This window comes from Centruroides sculpturatus, unplaced genomic scaffold, assembly GCF_000671375.1.
Source record: "Centruroides sculpturatus isolate CEXI.00-Female unplaced genomic scaffold, Cexi_2.0 scaffold270, whole genome shotgun sequence".
NCBI lineage: Eukaryota > Metazoa > Arthropoda > Arachnida > Scorpiones > Buthidae > Centruroides > Centruroides sculpturatus.
The window spans coordinates 211,667-232,106 of NW_019384480.1; the positions used below are offsets into that span (position 1 = coordinate 211,667).

General features: G+C 26.7%; 1 protein-coding gene across 1 annotated transcript in view; it reads right to left on the minus strand.

Moving 5' to 3' along the window:
* LOC111621421 (obg-like ATPase 1) overlaps positions 1-20,440 on the minus strand; it is a 57,625-nt gene that overhangs the window by 24,059 nt on the left and 13,126 nt on the right. Inside the window, exons 2-3 of the mRNA XM_023363547.1 lie at positions 7,264-7,350; positions 911-912 (exon numbers count right to left, since the gene is read on the minus strand). Of these exons, the coding sequence (XP_023219315.1) occupies positions 911-912; positions 7,264-7,350 (89 nt within the window). The remainder of the gene's footprint in view (positions 1-910; positions 913-7,263; positions 7,351-20,440) is intronic.

Genomic DNA, 20,440 nt, shown 5'->3' on the forward strand with positions numbered 1-20,440 from the left:
AAATTTGGACATTGCATTTCTAGTTTATTTTGAAATTTGTCATTTATTAAAATATACAAAATAATTTGTAAGAAAATCATCACATATATGAAAATAAATATAATTTATCTGTTGCAAAGAAATAGTACTAAAATGATTTCAATTCTAAAATTTCTTCATTATATTAAAAGTGATTTAACACTGTATTCTTTCCTTATAAAACTTAAGTTTTAAAAAAACTGTAATAAGAATAAATGTTATAATTAAGTATTGTGAGAATTTAAATAATATTCCTGTCAAAAATTTACATATTTTGAATATAACTTGTATTTATTAAATTAAAAAATATAGAAATATTAATATGTAAATTTTCAGTCATGCATAACTTTTATAATAAAATGGTATTATTTTTATTTATTAATGTATGTTTGTGAATTTACATTTTTTATTTTATCACCAAATGACAATATGAGTTTAAATTTTCATTTTATAGTATAGTTGGTTCTTGTTTTACATGAGATTTATGTATGCAGATTCATGTTTGTTTTCACAACTGGCTAATGGTTGATTAACCTGCTCTTGGGTATCACTGAACCTAACTCAGCAAACTATGTTTCTCCAGCATCTGACATTCCCAACATGAAGAATTACTGAAATGCCACTCACTGTGGTGAATATCCTAGTTTGCATGTATCTTTTTCTAGTGTACTCAATATTGTATAGTAAACTTTTGCTCTAAATATTTAATAACATTGAAATAAATGCTATTCATTATAGTAAAAAATAAGTAAAATGTTTTAAACACATTTTAATTGTTTTCTATTAACTGTAAATAATTATATAAATGGCTAAGCAACCATCTGTGATTACTTAGGGTAGAGCATAAATTTATGCTTAATTTTGCTTTACATGGTATCTGCTGACATGCAACCTCTGTGTAAAACAATACTATACTATATATTTCTTCTAAAAAAGAGTAAAATCAGCTATTGTTTAAAAGTAAAATGTACAACTATATTTATTTGTTTTATACAATCAATAAATCAATAATATTTTAAATACAAAATTAACACAATGATTATAAAAGAACTTAGCTTTTTGAATTATGTATACTAAAATATTGCTTATATTTAAAAAAACTATTAGATTAAATTTAGTATAAAATATACTTCTAGTAGTACAAAATATTCACAATTTGTTTGACTTTATAATTTAGTAATTAATTTTTTTAATAGACAACAGTTTTGACTTTTTGAGAAACATCTTTAGCTTACAATAAAATATTTGACTAACAGAACGAATTTAAATAACAAAATTCGAGAAAATTAAAATGTTATTTGAATTTGTATTCTATTTGTTTTCAACTATGTTTAATGATCACAATGTCCGTTAAACACAGGTGAAAACGTTTACTTTCTTGTAATTTTTTCTTGTTGGATATTGGTTATTTGTGCAGTGTTTATTAATTTATTTCCAGTTTTGAGTAGTTGAATTTATTTGTATTCCATTAGTTAAGTAAATCATTCAGTTAAATTTATCTTACATGTTTAGGAACAAACTAAAAACAAATTTGTATATTTATGTAATAAAAACAAGCTGCTCTTGATATTTAAATAATTACAAATTTAATTAGATTATACAAAATCATAATTTAATACAATTTAATTATACAGAAGCATGTAAAATTTTAATTATAAATTTTTTATATTATATTTAATACATAAATATTATTAAATATATTTTCAACAATTTAACAAATATTTAAATAGTTTTATTTTAATTATCATTAATATTTAATCTTATATAATCAGAGTACCTGGTACATGATATGGCATAATACAGATGCTACTTGATTTACAATGTTTTGACAAAAGATATTTTGCACATATGATGGCTGATGCAAGTGAAGCAAAAGCATGGGAAAAACAGAATTTGAATTCAAGCTACTCTACTGATGCATTAATGATCTTTCTTGAGACTATTTTTTATATATACCATCTTATGTCATCTTGTGATTTACAGTATACTCATTATGTCTGCAAAATGCTCCACTGTATCTCAATGAAAAACTTAAGATAATATCTAAGCATGGCAGTTATGGCAATCATTTGTGAGTTTGGGCTATTGCAATCAACAATAGCCCAAACTCATGTTACATATTGTACAATATGCAACATTACAGTAAACAACATATCCTATAAACTGATGACCAATGTGCAATGAAAAAACAAAAGAGAAAGTTTACCACTAACGTTTTCGAACTTCCAAGTTCTTTAGGTGTTAAAAGGAATTCTGATGGAACATAAAGCATTTGGAATATGAATATTTGATGAATTGTTAAAATCCAACACTTGAGAAATATATGTCATGTCATGCATGTGCATTTGTATGGCTAGCAGATCTTGGCATTTAAACATCGATGTCAATCAGCACCTGCTAGACTACTGACAAAACCAACTCCTCTTTATAATTGATGCGTGTAGCAATAAGGCTAGATTTATATATGAACAGCCACCAACCATCTTAGGTGTTCCATGTGGGGCGAAGTGATGATGAGCTATGCCTGGTTAAAGGCTGCCATGATGTCTGGATCCATAGCATTAACATTACAGTACTGTATAAATTTGTATATAGACTATTTATTTATTTATTTTTATTTTCAACTTATGATGTGTTTTTTGGAACATAACCCTGTTGTAAGCCAAGGAGAGACTGTATACAATTATTCTTTGCCATTTATTTAAAAAATATTCTTTGAAATACATAAAAAAATTGAATACGTTATAAATAAACCAGATCAGGTAATCTTCTTATTTTTGTTATAATTTCTTATATCAGATAAGCTATGGTTTGATTGCAAGCTACTTGGATATTCAAAAAACATAAACATGAAAAAATCAGACACTATATTTCTTGATTTATTTGACAATAGAAGATAAAATTTTGGTATATTAATGGTATTTTGGAGATTTCAGGGATGTAAAGAAATTTCATTAATTGTATAGTTATTGTTGAGATCTTTTAATATGATTATACCAAATTTATTCTGTCAATTGAATCAAAAATACCCTCACTTAAAAGATATTAAATTTTTCCACAAACGTTTTTGAACAGTATTGACATTTTTCTTGTTTAATGATATATTGTGGTGTTTGGAAATGAGAGACCTAAAGTTTGATCTATCTTCGTACCACTGTTTTGGTGCAGTAGGGGTATTGTGTAAATGCTGGTTTTTCTAATGTAAATGATGTGGATAAATCCACATTATAAAAACTAGGCATTTAAATGATATCCCTATCAAACAAAAACAATGGTACAAAGAGTATTTAACAAACTAACATGACAGCATCCATGAAACAAGTAAATTTCATTTATAGAAACTATCAATTCTCTCTTGCTGTGGATGCTGTAATAGCAGACAGATTAATGAACAATCTGTATATGATAAAAAATGTGATTACACAATTATTTTGGATAATTTGGTCAATATTGAAATATTAAACTTTTTTTCAGAAACAAACTACCTCCACGAATTTGTCCAAAATTGAGTATGATTGAAAGACCCAGTATAGAAGAAAATGATACAGATAAAGGTTCATTTGAATAAAATGATTTATTTGAATAATGGTTAAGTGAGTTACTTTAATTATTTAGCAAAACGGTCACAATCGTTGCCTTCTCCTTAATTAAGTCGGCCATCATGAAAAGTGCCCTTTCAATGGAAATGTTTCTTTTTCCTACAAAACAACATCAAATCGTTCAATGGAGGGACTAAACAGAAAACTCACCAGTGATACAAGTGTTGAATTTAGAAACGTATGATATAATAGTGAGGAAGAATGTCTGTTTGACTTAACTTTTCCATGCAGCAGCAAATTTTTCCCTTAGAAAATGGTAAAAAGTTTATTTTGTTGGCTAGGGTTCAAATGTATTCCAAGTCTGCAGAAAGACTATGCCAGGGTATATCAGTTTAAAGAAGCTCTTCTACTGTTTAGTAGAAAAAATAGTAAGGAAAAAAGGCTTATAAAAGAGTGAAAAATCAATACATAAAATTTTTTCATTTTTTTATAAGCCTGGTATTTTTGAGATTTAAAAATTATATGGTAACTAGCTTATTACACTGGCTTCACCCAAGTTCATAAGTATCCATCGCAATAATTGTTACACCTGGCATTATTAATTGTAAATTTCAAAGTACTCTTGTGGTAAATCTTATTTTAGGAATATTATCAGAATGCCTATAATGTGGGAAGTATGTCCTGGTAAATATCAAGTTTATAGAAAAATTATTAGATTAGTTTGATTTGGTAAAGCCTATGCATTGTTTGACCAAATTCAATATAAGAATTAGTTGTGGTCTATCTTTATTTCCCAGCCAGAGAATGAGAATAGTCTCCATATATCTATAATATGTCAAAAGATATAATGTTAACAGGAGAAAAAAAGATCCAAACTTTAATTTCCCCTAATCACAATTGTTGTGAAGATGGACAACAAAGTTCAATATCAGTTCTTTTCTTTCAATGAACTGATATTGAACTGTCACTAAATTTTATATGATATGTCGCTGAATTTTTTTCCCCTGATGAATCATTTGACTCATGTCATCTTTTCCTACATTCAAAAAGCAAATACAATAACTATTATAAAAATAATAAAATTATATATTTTGTTTCATCTACATTGATATTAGTCAAACAAAGTAATGTAGTAAGACTATATTTTAAGTAGTATAAATATTTTTTAAGTATAGAAATATTGATATTTCTAGTGATTTTGATACATTGCATCAGATAATGAAGACTAATGAAAAATATATAGAATCGATATTTGAATATGTTAGCAGTATATAACATCTGTACAGTCTGTATAATTATTATGTAATAAATTAAAATTTTTTAAAATTATTGGACTTTTTATTCACTTATGATATTAAACAATTTATAAGCTATGTACAGTACATGGGCACAAAGTCCTGTCACCCCCTACTGAAAATTATTCATATGTTCCATTTGTTGCTTGTTTCAGATAAAAGAACATGAACAACAGCTAATACAAGTAACTACACCATTGAAGAATACGTAATCTCTAGTTGTTGTAGGAAGAAGAGGGAAAATAATGGAAGATGTGCATGCATTGCGTCAGCCATTATTCATGTTCTTTTATCTGAAACAAATAAATGAAACATAATTAATTTTATACAGCAGTGTCAGGACCTATGTATTGAGAAACTGCAATTATCAAAATGTATATTATTTGTTAAACATTAAAATAATTATATTTCAGATTCATTTCATAAAAAAAAAATTAATCAGATATCTTGGAAATGTTCGTTGATTTATTCATATAATTTGCTAAATTCATTTCATATGGTAACACATACTCATTGAAAACAAAAATGTATTTTTTCTATTTAAAAAGTTAATATCTAATGTAAATTTGTATGTATAAATCTTTGTTAACTTTTGATGGATATATTGTTATAGCATTATATTGTATATTTTTTTATAATGAGATTCACAATGTCCTATTTGAATGTATTCATAGATTTTTAAATACCATATTTACTCGGTTATAAGACAAGATTTTTATTCATTTATCACAGTTTCAAATTCCTAGATCATCTTATATGCATGAGCAAAAGATTCTNGACCATAAAAAACTTAATGAAAATTAAACTCGGATATTATTTTTTACTTAATATCCATAAAATTAATTATTACTCTTTCTTTAAAAAAGCAATTAAATTTTTGTAGATCATGAAATGTTTATCAATATGGGAATCAATCAAATTTTGATGTTGAGTTGCTTGAAGGAAATTTATCAGAAAGGAAAATCCGGCTAATAAATATCTCACACACTATATGAATGATGAGAAGATAATTAATTAAAATTAAATTCAAAAAGTGTATATAAATCAAAGGTATTAATTGGCATTGGATGACATTGCTCTCATTTCCTTATCAGCTATTAAACTGGAATTTTATTTAAATGTGTTAAATTAATTAATTAAAATATTTCACAAAAGTTAGATGTCAGAGAATTAATTTTTATATCCTTTTTTTTTTAAGATTAAAACTTCTAATACCACAGTACATCATTAATATTTGTTCTAAAGAATTTTAGAAAATACACCAACATAAATCATGTATAATTTATAGTACATTAATCATAAGATCAAATGTAAAACTTTAATAATGATTGTAAGAGAAATTATAACATTCCAGGCAAAAGTATGCTGTGTGTATATATATATATATATATAATATAAACATATTTCAATAAAAATAATGTAACAAAAAATTTGTATAATTTTCTCATGTCATAATTATAACAATAACATAATCAACTTTGAAATTTCTCCATAAATCATACAAAAATAAAATATTCTGTCTGAAAATTCTAAATGAAATTTTAGAAAATATGTTAAAAAGAAAACCTTAATATTTATTATCTAAGTACAAAATTAAAAACTAATATATATTAATTTGCATTTTCTGATTTCAAAATCCTTGAGAATTCTTTTATATAAAATAAAATCAAGAAATTATATTTGTTACAGAGCAATATATGTTATAATTTTGTTCTCATTTTTAACATGAAAAGAGTATCTTTTCAATATAAGGTTGTAATATAAAAAGATAAAAAAATATATACTACAGATTTCCCTCGCTTAACACTGGATTTGATTAAAGTGCAAAATTAATTGCAGGAATCCTTTTTATATATGCAACAGAAGTTTTAATTAATGCAGTTTTACCAGCTGTCTTTACTTAACATAGATACCATATTTGATTAACATGATTTTTGTATACATGGTAGATTAATTAACCGTGTTAATCAAGGGATACCTGTATATTTCAATTTTTTATACAATTTTTTAAACTGTTTTCCTTATTATCCAACTTTAAAGTTATCAGCTTTAAATAATTTTAATTATATTACATATTTACAAAATTTATTTAAAATATTTAAGTTTACCTTGCAGGTTGAAAATATTCACAAAGGTAATCAAATCTTTCATCCGGAACAGGTACTCGACGTATCTAAAACAATAATCAAATGCTTTCAATTATTTAAATTTGTAAGATTTCTTGAAATTTAAGTACCTTTAAGTCAATTTTTCATTTTGAATAGCAATGTATTTTTAAAATAATATTTATTATTTAAACTATGTTAGTTTATTAAACTCATAAATAGTGAGTTTTTGAATACATAATTTACAGTATTATAATCTGAAAAAGTATTTTCTAAATATATAAAATTATTAAATTTATTAAATACTTATTTTCATTAGGATCAATGGTGCAGAATGGAAAATTCTCAGCAGCAACTTGACTGGCAGTTAAAACATTAAAGAATGTTGATTTTCTAAAAATAAAAGTGAAGAAAATGTATTCAAAAAACTTTTATATTTATTTCAATAAGAAAAATATCAGTACTTATATCTTGATTATTGATTTTAATAATGTATGATAATTAAACATTTTCAATATGTTAAAATTTATTCATGACATTTATATAAATCTGACATTAAACTAATGATGTTAATTATTATTTAAAGGAAATTTATCTTAAAAATAATTGTAACTAGAACAGTTCTAATTAATATTTTGAAATTAAGTTTTTCTTATAAATAATGCAGATTGAAATTTATAATTTTTCCTCAAATTATTTTTCTCAAACAATATTTTGATATTTAAGCAATTTGTTCTCAAATATGCCAAAATAATCTAAAAATCTTTCAAGCAATTAAATTCATTATATTGTAAACAAATAATTGTAAATAATTTTCATAATATTACAAGCAAAAATATTATATCATTTTTCTGAAGTTATTCAAAAAATCCCTTTGATAACTATGACAATTAATTTTAGTAAAAATTTTTTAATATTTACTAAAATTTGGACATTGCATTTCTAGTTTATTTTGAAATTTGTCATTTATTAAAATATACAAAATAATTTGTAAGAAAATCATCACATATATGAAAATAAATATAATTTATCTGTTGCAAAGAAATAGTACTAAAATGATTTCAATTCTAAAATTTCTTCATTATATTAAAAGTGATTTAACACTGTATTCTTTCCTTATAAAACTTAAGTTTTAAAAAAACTGTAATAAGAATAAATGTTATAATTAAGTATTGTGAGAATTTAAATAATATTCCTGTCAAAAATTTACATATTTTGAATATAACTTGTATTTATTAAATTAAAAAATATAGAAATATTAATATGTAAATTTTCAGTCATGCATAACTTTTATAATAAAATGGTATTATTTTTATTTATTAATGTATGTTTGTGAATTTACATTTTTTATTTTATCACCAAATGACAATATGAGTTTAAATTTTCATTTTATAGTATAGTTGGTTCTTGTTTTACATGAGATTTATGTATGCAGATTCATGTTTGTTTTCACAACTGGCTAATGGTTGATTAACCTGCTCTTGGGTATCACTGAACCTAACTCAGCAAACTATGTTTCTCCAGCATCTGACATTCCCAACATGAAGAATTACTGAAATGCCACTCACTGTGGTGAATATCCTAGTTTGCATGTATCTTTTTCTAGTGTACTCAATATTGTATAGTAAACTTTTGCTCTAAATATTTAATAACATTGAAATAAATGCTATTCATTATAGTAAAAAATAAGTAAAATGTTTTAAACACATTTTAATTGTTTTCTATTAACTGTAAATAATTATATAAATGGCTAAGCAACCATCTGTGATTACTTAGGGTAGAGCATAAATTTATGCTTAATTTTGCTTTACATGGTATCTGCTGACATGCAACCTCTGTGTAAAACAATACTATACTATATATTTCTTCTAAAAAAGAGTAAAATCAGCTATTGTTTAAAAGTAAAATGTACAACTATATTTATTTGTTTTATACAATCAATAAATCAATAATATTTTAAATACAAAATTAACACAATGATTATAAAAGAACTTAGCTTTTTGAATTATGTATACTAAAATATTGCTTATATTTAAAAAAACTATTAGATTAAATTTAGTATAAAATATACTTCTAGTAGTACAAAATATTCACAATTTGTTTGACTTTATAATTTAGTAATTAATTTTTTTAATAGACAACAGTTTTGACTTTTTGAGAAACATCTTTAGCTTACAATAAAATATTTGACTAACAGAACGAATTTAAATAACAAAATTCGAGAAAATTAAAATGTTATTTGAATTTGTATTCTATTTGTTTTCAACTATGTTTAATGATCACAATGTCCGTTAAACACAGGTGAAAACGTTTACTTTCTTGTAATTTTTTCTTGTTGGATATTGGTTATTTGTGCAGTGTTTATTAATTTATTTCCAGTTTTGAGTAGTTGAATTTATTTGTATTCCATTAGTTAAGTAAATCATTCAGTTAAATTTATCTTACATGTTTAGGAACAAACTAAAAACAAATTTGTATATTTATGTAATAAAAACAAGCTGCTCTTGATATTTAAATAATTACAAATTTAATTAGATTATACAAAATCATAATTTAATACAATTTAATTATACAGAAGCATGTAAAATTTTAATTATAAATTTTTTATATTATATTTAATACATAAATATTATTAAATATATTTTCAACAATTTAACAAATATTTAAATAGTTTTATTTTAATTATCATTAATATTTAATCTTATATAATCAGAGTACCTGGTACATGATATGGCATAATACAGATGCTACTTGATTTACAATGTTTTGACAAAAGATATTTTGCACATATGATGACTGATGCAAGTGAAGCAAAAGCATGGGAAAAACAGAATTTGAATTCAAGCTACTCTACTGATGCATTAATGATCTTTCTTGAGACTATTTTTTATATATACCATCTTATGTCATCTTGTGATTTACAGTATACTCATTATGTCTGCAAAATGCTCCACTGTATCTCAATGAAAAACTTAAGATAATATCTAAGCATGGCAGTTATGGCAATCATTTGTGAGTTTGGGCTATTGCAATCAACAATAGCCCAAACTCATGTTACATATTGTACAATATGCAACATTACAGTAAACAACATATCCTATAAACTGATGACCAATGTGCAATGAAAAAACAAAAGAGAAAGTTTACCACTAACGTTTTCGAACTTCCAAGTTCTTTAGGTGTTAAAAGGAATTCTGATGGAACATAAAGCATTTGGAATATGAATATTTGATGAATTGTTAAAATCCAACACTTGAGAAATATATGTCATGTCATGCATGTGCATTTGTATGGCTAGCAGATCTTGGCATTTAAACATCGATGTCAATCAGTACCTGCTAGACTACTGACAAAACCAACTCCTCTTTATAATTGATGCGTGTAGCAATAAGGCTAGATTTATATATGAACAGCCACCAACCATCTTAGGTGTTCCATGTGGGGCGAAGTGATGATGAGCTATGCCTGGTTAAAGGCTGCCATGATGTCTGGATCCATAGCATTAACATTACAGTACTGTATAAATTTGTATATAGACTATTTATTTATTTATTTTTATTTTCAACTTATGATGTGTTTTTTGGAACATAACCCTGTTGTAAGCCAAGGAGAGACTGTATACAATTATTCTTTGCCATTTATTTAAAAAATATTCTTTGAAATACATAAAAAAATTGAATACGTTATAAATAAACCAGATCAGGTAATCTTCTTATTTTTGTTATAATTTCTTATATCAGATAAGCTATGGTTTGATTGCAAGCTACTTGGATATTCAAAAAACATAAACATGAAAAAATCAGACACTATATTTCTTGATTTATTTGACAATAGAAGATAAAATTTTGGTATATTAATGGTATTTTGGAGATTTCAGGGATGTAAAGAAATTTCATTAATTGTATAGTTATTGTTGAGATCTTTTAATATGATTATACCAAATTTATTCTGTCAATTGAATCAAAAATACCCTCACTTAAAAGATATTAAATTTTTCCACAAACGTTTTTGAACAGTATTGACATTTTTCTTGTTTAATGATATATTGTGGTGTTTGGAAATGAGAGACCTAAAGTTTGATCTATCTTCGTACCACTGTTTTGGTGCAGTAGGGGTATTGTGTAAATGCTGGTTTTTCTAATGTAAATGATGTGGATTAATCCACATTATAAAAACTAGGCATTTAAATGATATCCCTATCAAACAAAAACAATGGTACAAAGAGTATTTAACAAACTAACATGACAGCATCCATGAAACAAGTAAATTTCATTTATAGAAACTATCAATTCTCTCTTGCTGTGGATGCTGTAATAGCAGACAGATTAATGAACAATCTGTATATGATAAAAAATGTGATTACACAATTATTTTGGATAATTTGGTCAATATTGAAATATTAAACTTTTTTTCAGAAACAAACTACCTCCACGAATTTGTCCAAAATTGAGTATGATTGAAAGACCCAGTATAGAAGAAAATGATACAGATAAAGGTTCATTTGAATAAAATGATTTATTTGAATAATGGTTAAGTGAGTTACTTTAATTATTTAGCAAAACGGTCACAATCGTTGCCTTCTCCTTAATTAAGTCGGCCATCATGAAAAGTGCCCTTTCAATGGAAATGTTTCTTTTTCCTACAAAACAACATCAAATCGTTCAATGGAGGGACTAAACAGAAAACTCACCAGTGATACAAGTGTTGAATTTAGAAACGTATGGTATAATAGTGAGGAAGAATGTCTGTTTGACTTAACTTTTCCATGCAGCAGCAAATTTTTCCCTTAGAAAATGGTAAAAAGTTTATTTTGTTGGCTAGGGTTCAAATGTATTCCAAGTCTGCAGAAAGACTATGCCAGGGTATATCAGTTTAAAGAAGCTCTTCTACTGTTTAGTAGAAAAAATAGTAAGGAAAAAAGGCTTATAAAAGAGTGAAAAATCAATACATGAAATTTTTTCATTTTTTTATAAGCCTGGTATTTTTGAGATTTAAAAATTATATGGTAACTAGCTTATTACACTGGCTTCACCCAAGTTCATAAGTATCCATCGCAATAATTGTTACACCTGGCATTATTAATTGTAAATTTCAAAGTACTCTTGTGGTAAATCTTATTTTAGGAATATTATCAGAATGCCTATAATGTGGGAAGTATGTCCTGGTAAATATCAAGTTTATAGAAAAATTATTAGATTAGTTTGATTTGGTAAAGCCTATGCATTGTTTGACCAAATTCAATATAAGAATTAGTTGTGGTCTATCTTTATTTCCCAGCCAGAGAATGAGAATAGTCTCCATATATCTATAATATGTCAAAAGATATAATGTTAACAGGAGAAAAAAAGATCCAAACTTTAATTTCCCCTAATCACAATTGTTGTGAAGATGGACAACAAAGTTCAATATCAGTTCTTTTCTTTCAATGAACTGATATTGAACTGTCACTAAATTTTATATGATATGTCGCTGAATTTTTTTCCCCTGATGAATCATTTGACTCATGTCATCTTTTCCTACATTCAAAAAGCAAATACAATAACTATTATAAAAATAATAAAATTATATATTTTGTTTCATCTACATTGATATTAGTCAAACAAAGTAATGTAGTAAGACTATATTTTAAGTAGTATAAATATTTTTTAAGTATAGAAATATTGATATTTCTAGTGATTTTGATACATTGCATCAGATAATGAAGACTAATGAAAAATATATAGAATCGATATTTGAATATGTTAGCAGTATATAACATCTGTACAGTCTGTATAATTATTATGTAATAAATTAAAATTTTTTAAAATTATTGGACTTTTTATTCACTTATGATATTAAACAATTTATAAGCTATGTACAGTACATGGGCACAAAGTCCTGTCACCCCCTACTGAAAATTATTCATATGTTCCATTTGTTGCTTGTTTCAGATAAAAGAACATGAACAACAGCTAATACAAGTAACTACACCATTGAAGAATACGTAATCTCTAGTTGTTGTAGGAAGAAGAGGGAAAATAATGGAAGATGTGCATGCATTGCGTCAGCCATTATTCATGTTCTTTTATCTGAAACAAATAAATGAAACATAATTAATTTTATACAGCAGTGTCAGGACCTATGTATTGAGAAACTGCAATTATCAAAATGTATATTATTTGTTAAACATTAAAATAATTATATTTCAGATTCATTTCATAAAAAAAAAATTAATCAGATATCTTGGAAATGTTCGTTGATTTATTCATATAATTTGCTAAATTCATTTCATATGGTAACACATACTCATTGAAAACAAAAATGTATTTTTTCTATTTAAAAAGTTAATATCTAATGTAAATTTGTATGTATAAATCTTTGTTAACTTTTGATGGATATATTGTTATAGCATTATATTGTATATTTTTTTATAATGAGATTCACAATGTCCTATTTGAATGTATTCATAGATTTTTAAATACCATATTTACTCGGTTATAAGACAAGATTTTTATTCATTTATCACAGTTTCAAATTCCTAGATCATCTTATATGCATGAGCAAAAGATTCTTTCAGTTTTTGCAAATAATTTTTGTGAACCATGTATTTGAATTTTTTACCAAATGCTTACCCTCTGGTATTTAAAAACATAAGTATTTTATCTGGGTCGTTTGAATCGTTCTTGTGTATTATCAGAAGTAAAGATGAATAGCAATAGGAGAAGCAAAGCTTATGAATTCAATTCCAGACTGAAATTCCAAAATTACACGGGAGCACAATATAAGATTTAATCCATTCCCACGTGAAAACAGATGATTATTCAGAAATCAGAATTCAGAGAAACTTATAAGTGTAATCGACGAAGAGCGAATTCAACTGTTAAAAATTAGTGCAAAAAAGGTTCCCAATTGTCCAGCTTTACATGAACAAATGTTGTCGATTTTATGAGATTTTTCATTAACATTTAAAATGCCAGTAATTTTTGCAAAACAATACAGTTGACCCCCCCTATAACACTGTTGATAATTACATTTTATATGAATTCCATGTTGTATACGAGTCACTTAGATTTTACAAATACGTGTGCCGGGCTGTGAACGGCTCACGTATTTGTAAAATCTAAGTAACTCGTACAACATGGAATTCATATAAAATGGAATTATCAACAGTGTTATAGGAGGGGTCAACTGTGTGTGCATTTACATTCATTTAATATTTTACTTGTGATTACACAAAATTAGAATTGTATTACTAAATCTAATTTTCTTTATTGTGATCTTTAAAGTCACACCTCATCCTATACGTGAGGTCATCTTATATTCCAGTAAATACGGTAAATATTTAACATTTTAATATTACTTTTAAAACTGTCAAAATTTTGTTTTCTACACATGCTATTTTATGTCAATTTTAAATAGATTAAAAGAAAAAAATTAGGGCATACAAATTATAGCATAAAAATTTTAATATCCAATTTACAGAAACAGTAGCCCAATTAGCAATTTATTGCTCAGTCTGACAATCCGATTTGTCAAAGAACTGAATATATGTCACATGCAAGTACCACAGTTGTGCAGCTTAGTTATAAAAGAGAGTTTTTGCTAATTATCTGAGTTAAAAAAAGTGATCAAAGCAAACAAATCTACACTCAGAGCCATAAAAAATGTTCATTGTCACTATTGCTATAACTTTTTATTTTGTAAACAAGAGTGTATGGATAAGTAAAATGATCATTGGTCGTTCATATGGTGTCAGCAACAATTTCAGAAAGAAAGAAACTGATAATAGTCAACTGTATCACATAACTCATCTGATATCATATAGATGTGCCTAGCCTAAAGGCCACTGCAGACTAAGAAATATCAAAGCAAACTGGTTGAAGGCAATGCCAAACAAAATTTGTTCAATCATTGCCCAGTCAACCATCAATTGCCAAGTCATTGACTCAACGTCAGTCTAAGTCATACTTCAATGGAAAGTGGGCCGTCCATTCAATGCCTCTCAGGTCTGAGAAGTTGGCTTTTTTGGATGACAATCGGCAACACTCATATGCATTTGAAAACTTGCAAGAAAAGAGCATACTTTATATTAATTTATATGTAAAATACCATATTGCTTCAAATATAAACCACCATCAAATTTAAGCCACAGTAGGAGTTTAAAATCAGAAAACTGGAAAAAATAAAAATGATTTTATATATATGATTTGCGTCAATTGCAGGATATCTTTTTTTTTTACGCCCCAAGAATGATTTTCTGTCTTCTTTACCCTAAAATAACTTTTCCTTCATGGCTCTCCTACAACACACATTCTTTTTGTCAACCATAAATCTTTTACCAGATGTGTGATTTCCAATTTCTTTGGCACATAATATAACTTTTTTTTGAAAGGAAGTAAAAACACACTGAATATGATATTAACAGAAAAGATGTTTCTTACCTTAAAACAACAAATGTCCAGTATATACCCCTCTATTAACTTCACTTGAAAGAAAGAGGTTGATGCGACAATAACATTCTTGGATTTGCGCATACATAGATCTCCTAAATGACTACTATTCTTGGTTTTCCATAAATTTAATAAGCAACCTCATATCATCCCAGCAGACACTTTCCAACCTTTGCCATATGTTGATGCCACTATTGCTTCCCTCATTAGAAGAGCATTCTTATTACAGTCAATACAAGTGCTCATAAACATTGAGTTAAACAGTTTGACAGTATGCACAGCTGGATTTTCACATGCTAAGTTTGCACGTGTATAATATGGTCAGGAAATCTCTATTTCCAAACACAACACTGCATAATAAGAGGTAGGCGTCAGTAGTTCAATTGCCATTACCAGACCCCTTTCCACACACATTTGCCATATATTCAGGCAACATAACTTTCTCCTACCCCTATCTCTGCTACTGAATTTATGCAAACTCATCTGCAACAATTGAGATAAATTCTCCACCTTTGAAAAATCAGAAATCTATGCTGTACCTTAAAGAATCCTGTAACGGGGTTGAACACAAGGTACATTGGGGCCACAACATGAATGCTTGCTAGCCAACTAGCTAAGCACCAAGATGACATGGTGAAAGGAAAGCATACCAAGGAGCTCACAAAAAATGGTGATCAAACAGAGCTACAACCCATTATGGGCTCAAATGATGCTACTCAGATGCTGCAGCAACCGAAAACGTGTGTTTAAATGGCGACACTCATACGCATTTGAAAGCTTGCAAGAAAAGAGCATGCTTTATCCATATAACAACCTTGGAACTATGCAACACTCCCACGCTTGACCTGCCCAGCTTGTAGGTTGCCTATATAAACAGTTAAATAGTGATATATGTCTGCTATCACACCTTTAATGGGGGTCTATATCCATGCATGCACTGCATAATGTTACAACATCTAGAGCAGTGTTTCTCAACGGGGGCGATATCGCCCCCATGTGGGCGTTTTTCCATGTTGAGGGGGCGATTAGTAACAATTTATATTTTGGGGCGATATAGTAAAACATTATATTAAGAATAATTAGATATTTTATTTGTTATATCGTACAATAATTAAACAAATAACATTATAATAGTCACTAGTCTATTCAATGCAGTACTAATTTGGCGTTAGCTTGGCCCTCGTCATCGGAATTTATAGTAAAGGGGGCGATACCACGTTGAAGGGGGCGACGATTCGTTAGAGGTTGAGAAACACTGATCTAGAGTAATCAAATTTTGTGTATGCTCATAATGGTTCTTAATTTCAACTTAAATAATATGTGTTCCATTTACATTAGAACATTTGTATACTATTTTTAAATTTTCATATATATTTGATATAAGATATATATATGTCAAATATAACAACTGAACTGCTGATGCATCAGCAGTTCAATTATTCTCCTACAATATATATTATACATGTAAAAACTAAACTAGATGTTAAATAATAAATTCAAAATTATCAATATTAATTTTTAAAAATACAAGAATTTTTTAATTTAATGCTTCTATTTATTTTTACCATTCTCACTTATTTATTATTAATTGTAAAAAACACTAACATATTTTAGATAAACTGACTATAAACAACATATCAGAAAGCTGTTTAAATATCTCTAGTATCTTCAGAATTCATGTTTGTTTTTATGAAATATAAACTGCATTTCAAAAACACATTAAAAACTGTTCAATTGGCCTTGTTCTTCATAGATAATGAAAAATTAAATCCATAGCATGAAAATAATTTTGTGAAATTAAACTTGGTTTCTAATTTAAAATTTCTCTCTTTCAGTCAACAATTTTATTTTACTTTCTCTTTCTTTTTCAATCAGTCACTAGATACTAGATATTTCCTAACCATTCATTTTTAAAATTGGTTTTTCTTTCAAGAAAACAAAATTACTGTACTAATTTTTGCTAGTTCAAAGTTAAATTATCAAAATAGCATGAAAAACATTTTCAGGTCTATTAATATATTCAAAAAATTTTTGAAACAGACTGTAGTATGACAATATGTTATTTTAAAAAATTATTATAATTTTGCATAATAATACATTTCTGGAATTGTATAATATTTTTCTTTCATTCTATTATTTTCAAATTTATAAAATTATCAATTGTATCAAACTATTCATTTTGTTAGGTAATGATTAGCAATTGAATGAAATAATATGTTGTAAATTTTATCTTCATATAGTCAGTAAACTTTTTATTTATAAAATTTTTTCTAAATTTTCTGACTTGTATTTTGTATATAAAAATTAAATTAAAAAATTTCAGAGACTTATTGTTTATTCCTATATAGTATCATATTTCCAGTTTATAACTAGTAATATAAATTTTAAGTTTCATATTATAACTTTTTCAACATGCCATTAAAAAATAATATTCTTTAAACAAAACATAGAAAATGTAATAATTTCTAAAACAATGTAAAAAAATAAAAATAAATTAAAGTTCATTCAGAAATAAGACTTCTGGATGTAAATCTTGTACTAACACATGACAGGTATTCATTAAATGATACTATCGGTTAACTTTTGGAATGCCATAGAAAACAAAATCATGAACATTACAATCATAAAATAATTATTACAGTATTTTATACAGATTTAGTTTGAAATAATTTTGGTTCTGTTTTCAAAGAAATTTTTGATCTGGTTGGTAGACAATAAATAAATATTAAATTCTAAAACAATCTATATTAAAAAATAATAATAACTTAAATAATTGGGATAGAGTATTACAGTTATTAGTGGCTTAGAGCATTATACCAATTCTGTATCTTCATATTTTAAATAATTTAATTGAGAGTCACAACAGTAACTCTGTACCAAGTAAAAAGTCACTGACTGACTATATATACAGGAATCAGTGTTGCTGATTTTCAAAGGTTGATTTCTCTGTCCCCAAATTCCTAAAGTAATTCTGAACATCTAGTTCAAAAGATAATTGTTTTCTTTGGTAGTGTGCAAAATTTCAGGTTTTTCAGTAAAAGTATAACTGAAATATTAGCAATTGAATAATGTAAAAATTGCCAAAAAAGTTTTATTTTCTTCTTTTTCTTCATCGAGCAATGCAAGTAGTAGTAGAAAAAAAAATTACTGAATCTAGAAAGTTCAAAGTTTATGCTTAAACCTCTCTCATTATCCATGAGTGCTCATGATACTTCTAGATCGTTTACAGGGATTATCCATTGAGCTATTTGGGTTGCAATTTGAAAAAAAATTGTAGACCTATAAATTCCTACTGTCATCTGTCCGTATGTGTGTCTGTCTGTCTTCCCTTAATCTTGAGAATGAAGTTAGATAAATGAAAGATGAGACCAGATGTGGAAACCTCGGAGGCAGGAGACCACAATTAACTACAGTAGAGCGTCGTTTATCCGAATCAATTGGGGACTGGGGTGGTTCGGATAACTTATTTTTCGGATAACGAATCATGTACGAAAAAATATATTAATTTATCCCGTGTTGAAATTTTTCTCCATTGCGTGTCGCTTCACGTTGAATTTTCGTCGATGTTAAGTCTAACGAAGACTATTGTATCGTTAAAAATTATTTTTTTATTTTGTACAAACAAAATAAATATATTGAAAAATATAAAAACAATAGAAAATTATACTTCATATGTTAATTTAGTATCAAAAACGTAAAATATTTGAGTAACCCAAGAAATAGCCGAAGATTGCAGCGCCACAGCACTAGCGAAAATTTAAATTTGCCGACTGGAATGCTTTCAGAAAACAGACGTTTCGGATAACCAGCTTTCGGATAAACGACGCACTACTGTATATACAAACTTCCAATGCAAACTGGAAGTCATGTTAATTCAATTCAAAAATTTTTCCCACAAAAGTATTAGATAAATGACCAGCACAACTCTATTGTTAAAGGAAAAGTATAATGTACAGGGGCAAGCAACTACTAATTTGAAATGAAGAGCATATATTTTAAGTTAAATAAATTAAAAATATGATTAAAAATTGCAGCCCAGCATTGTGACAACATTACAATAAATAATTGCTTGTTTACTTGACATCAACACTGGCATAAAAAAAATTTTAAAAAATTGTGTGCGCTTCATGCTAGTGATCATTAACATTTCATTTTGACTCTACTGTCTCTCAAAAATTAAATCATGAACATTCAATTTTTATTACATTTTTAATTTCCTTGTCTCATATTATTATCAAATTATGTAAAATGACAAAATTTAATCAAAATCGACTGATTAAATTTTGAGAATGAACTCAATTCTATAAGCCACATGGAAGAGGCTTCACTAAAACTCCACCTGAATTATTTATTCACAATCATAAAAAAAACTGCCATTTATTTGAATATTTTTAATGTTACTTCATGAATATATACATCATTAAAATACAAGATGATTCAGAAAAGGTTTTACAACTTTGAAAGAGTATAGAATTTCAGTCAGAAGACTTTCAGAAGTGCATAAATTTGGCACCCTTGACTCCAGATTTAATACCCCTCAATTTTTTTTGTGAGATTTTATTAAAGATCTAGAGTTTATTTCACCCTTCTTGTTGATCTCAATACTTGAATCACTGGACTTTGAACTCACATTTGAGTTATAAATAAACACGTGGCTTTATTTCCATCATTTTTAGTTGATCAACTAAAAATGATGGAAATAAAGCCAAGTGTTTATTTATAACTCAAATGTGAGTTCGAAGTCCAATATTCGCAAAACACAGTTTCAAAAACAACATAGAAAAACTTGAATCACTGTCACATTCACAGTATCAAAACAGATATGCTGTTTCAAGTTTGATAATAAATTGAATTTGGATTATTAATGGCACTTACATTGAGTGAAAATGACTGTTTCAGTGTTACTTTTATAATGTATTTTGTTATCAATTAATGCCTCAGCTGATTCTGCAAGTCTTCTGACTGAAATTCTATATGTTTTTAAAGTTGTAAAGTCCTTTCTCATTCACCTTGCATTTTAATGATGTATATTCATGAACTAACATTAAAAATAT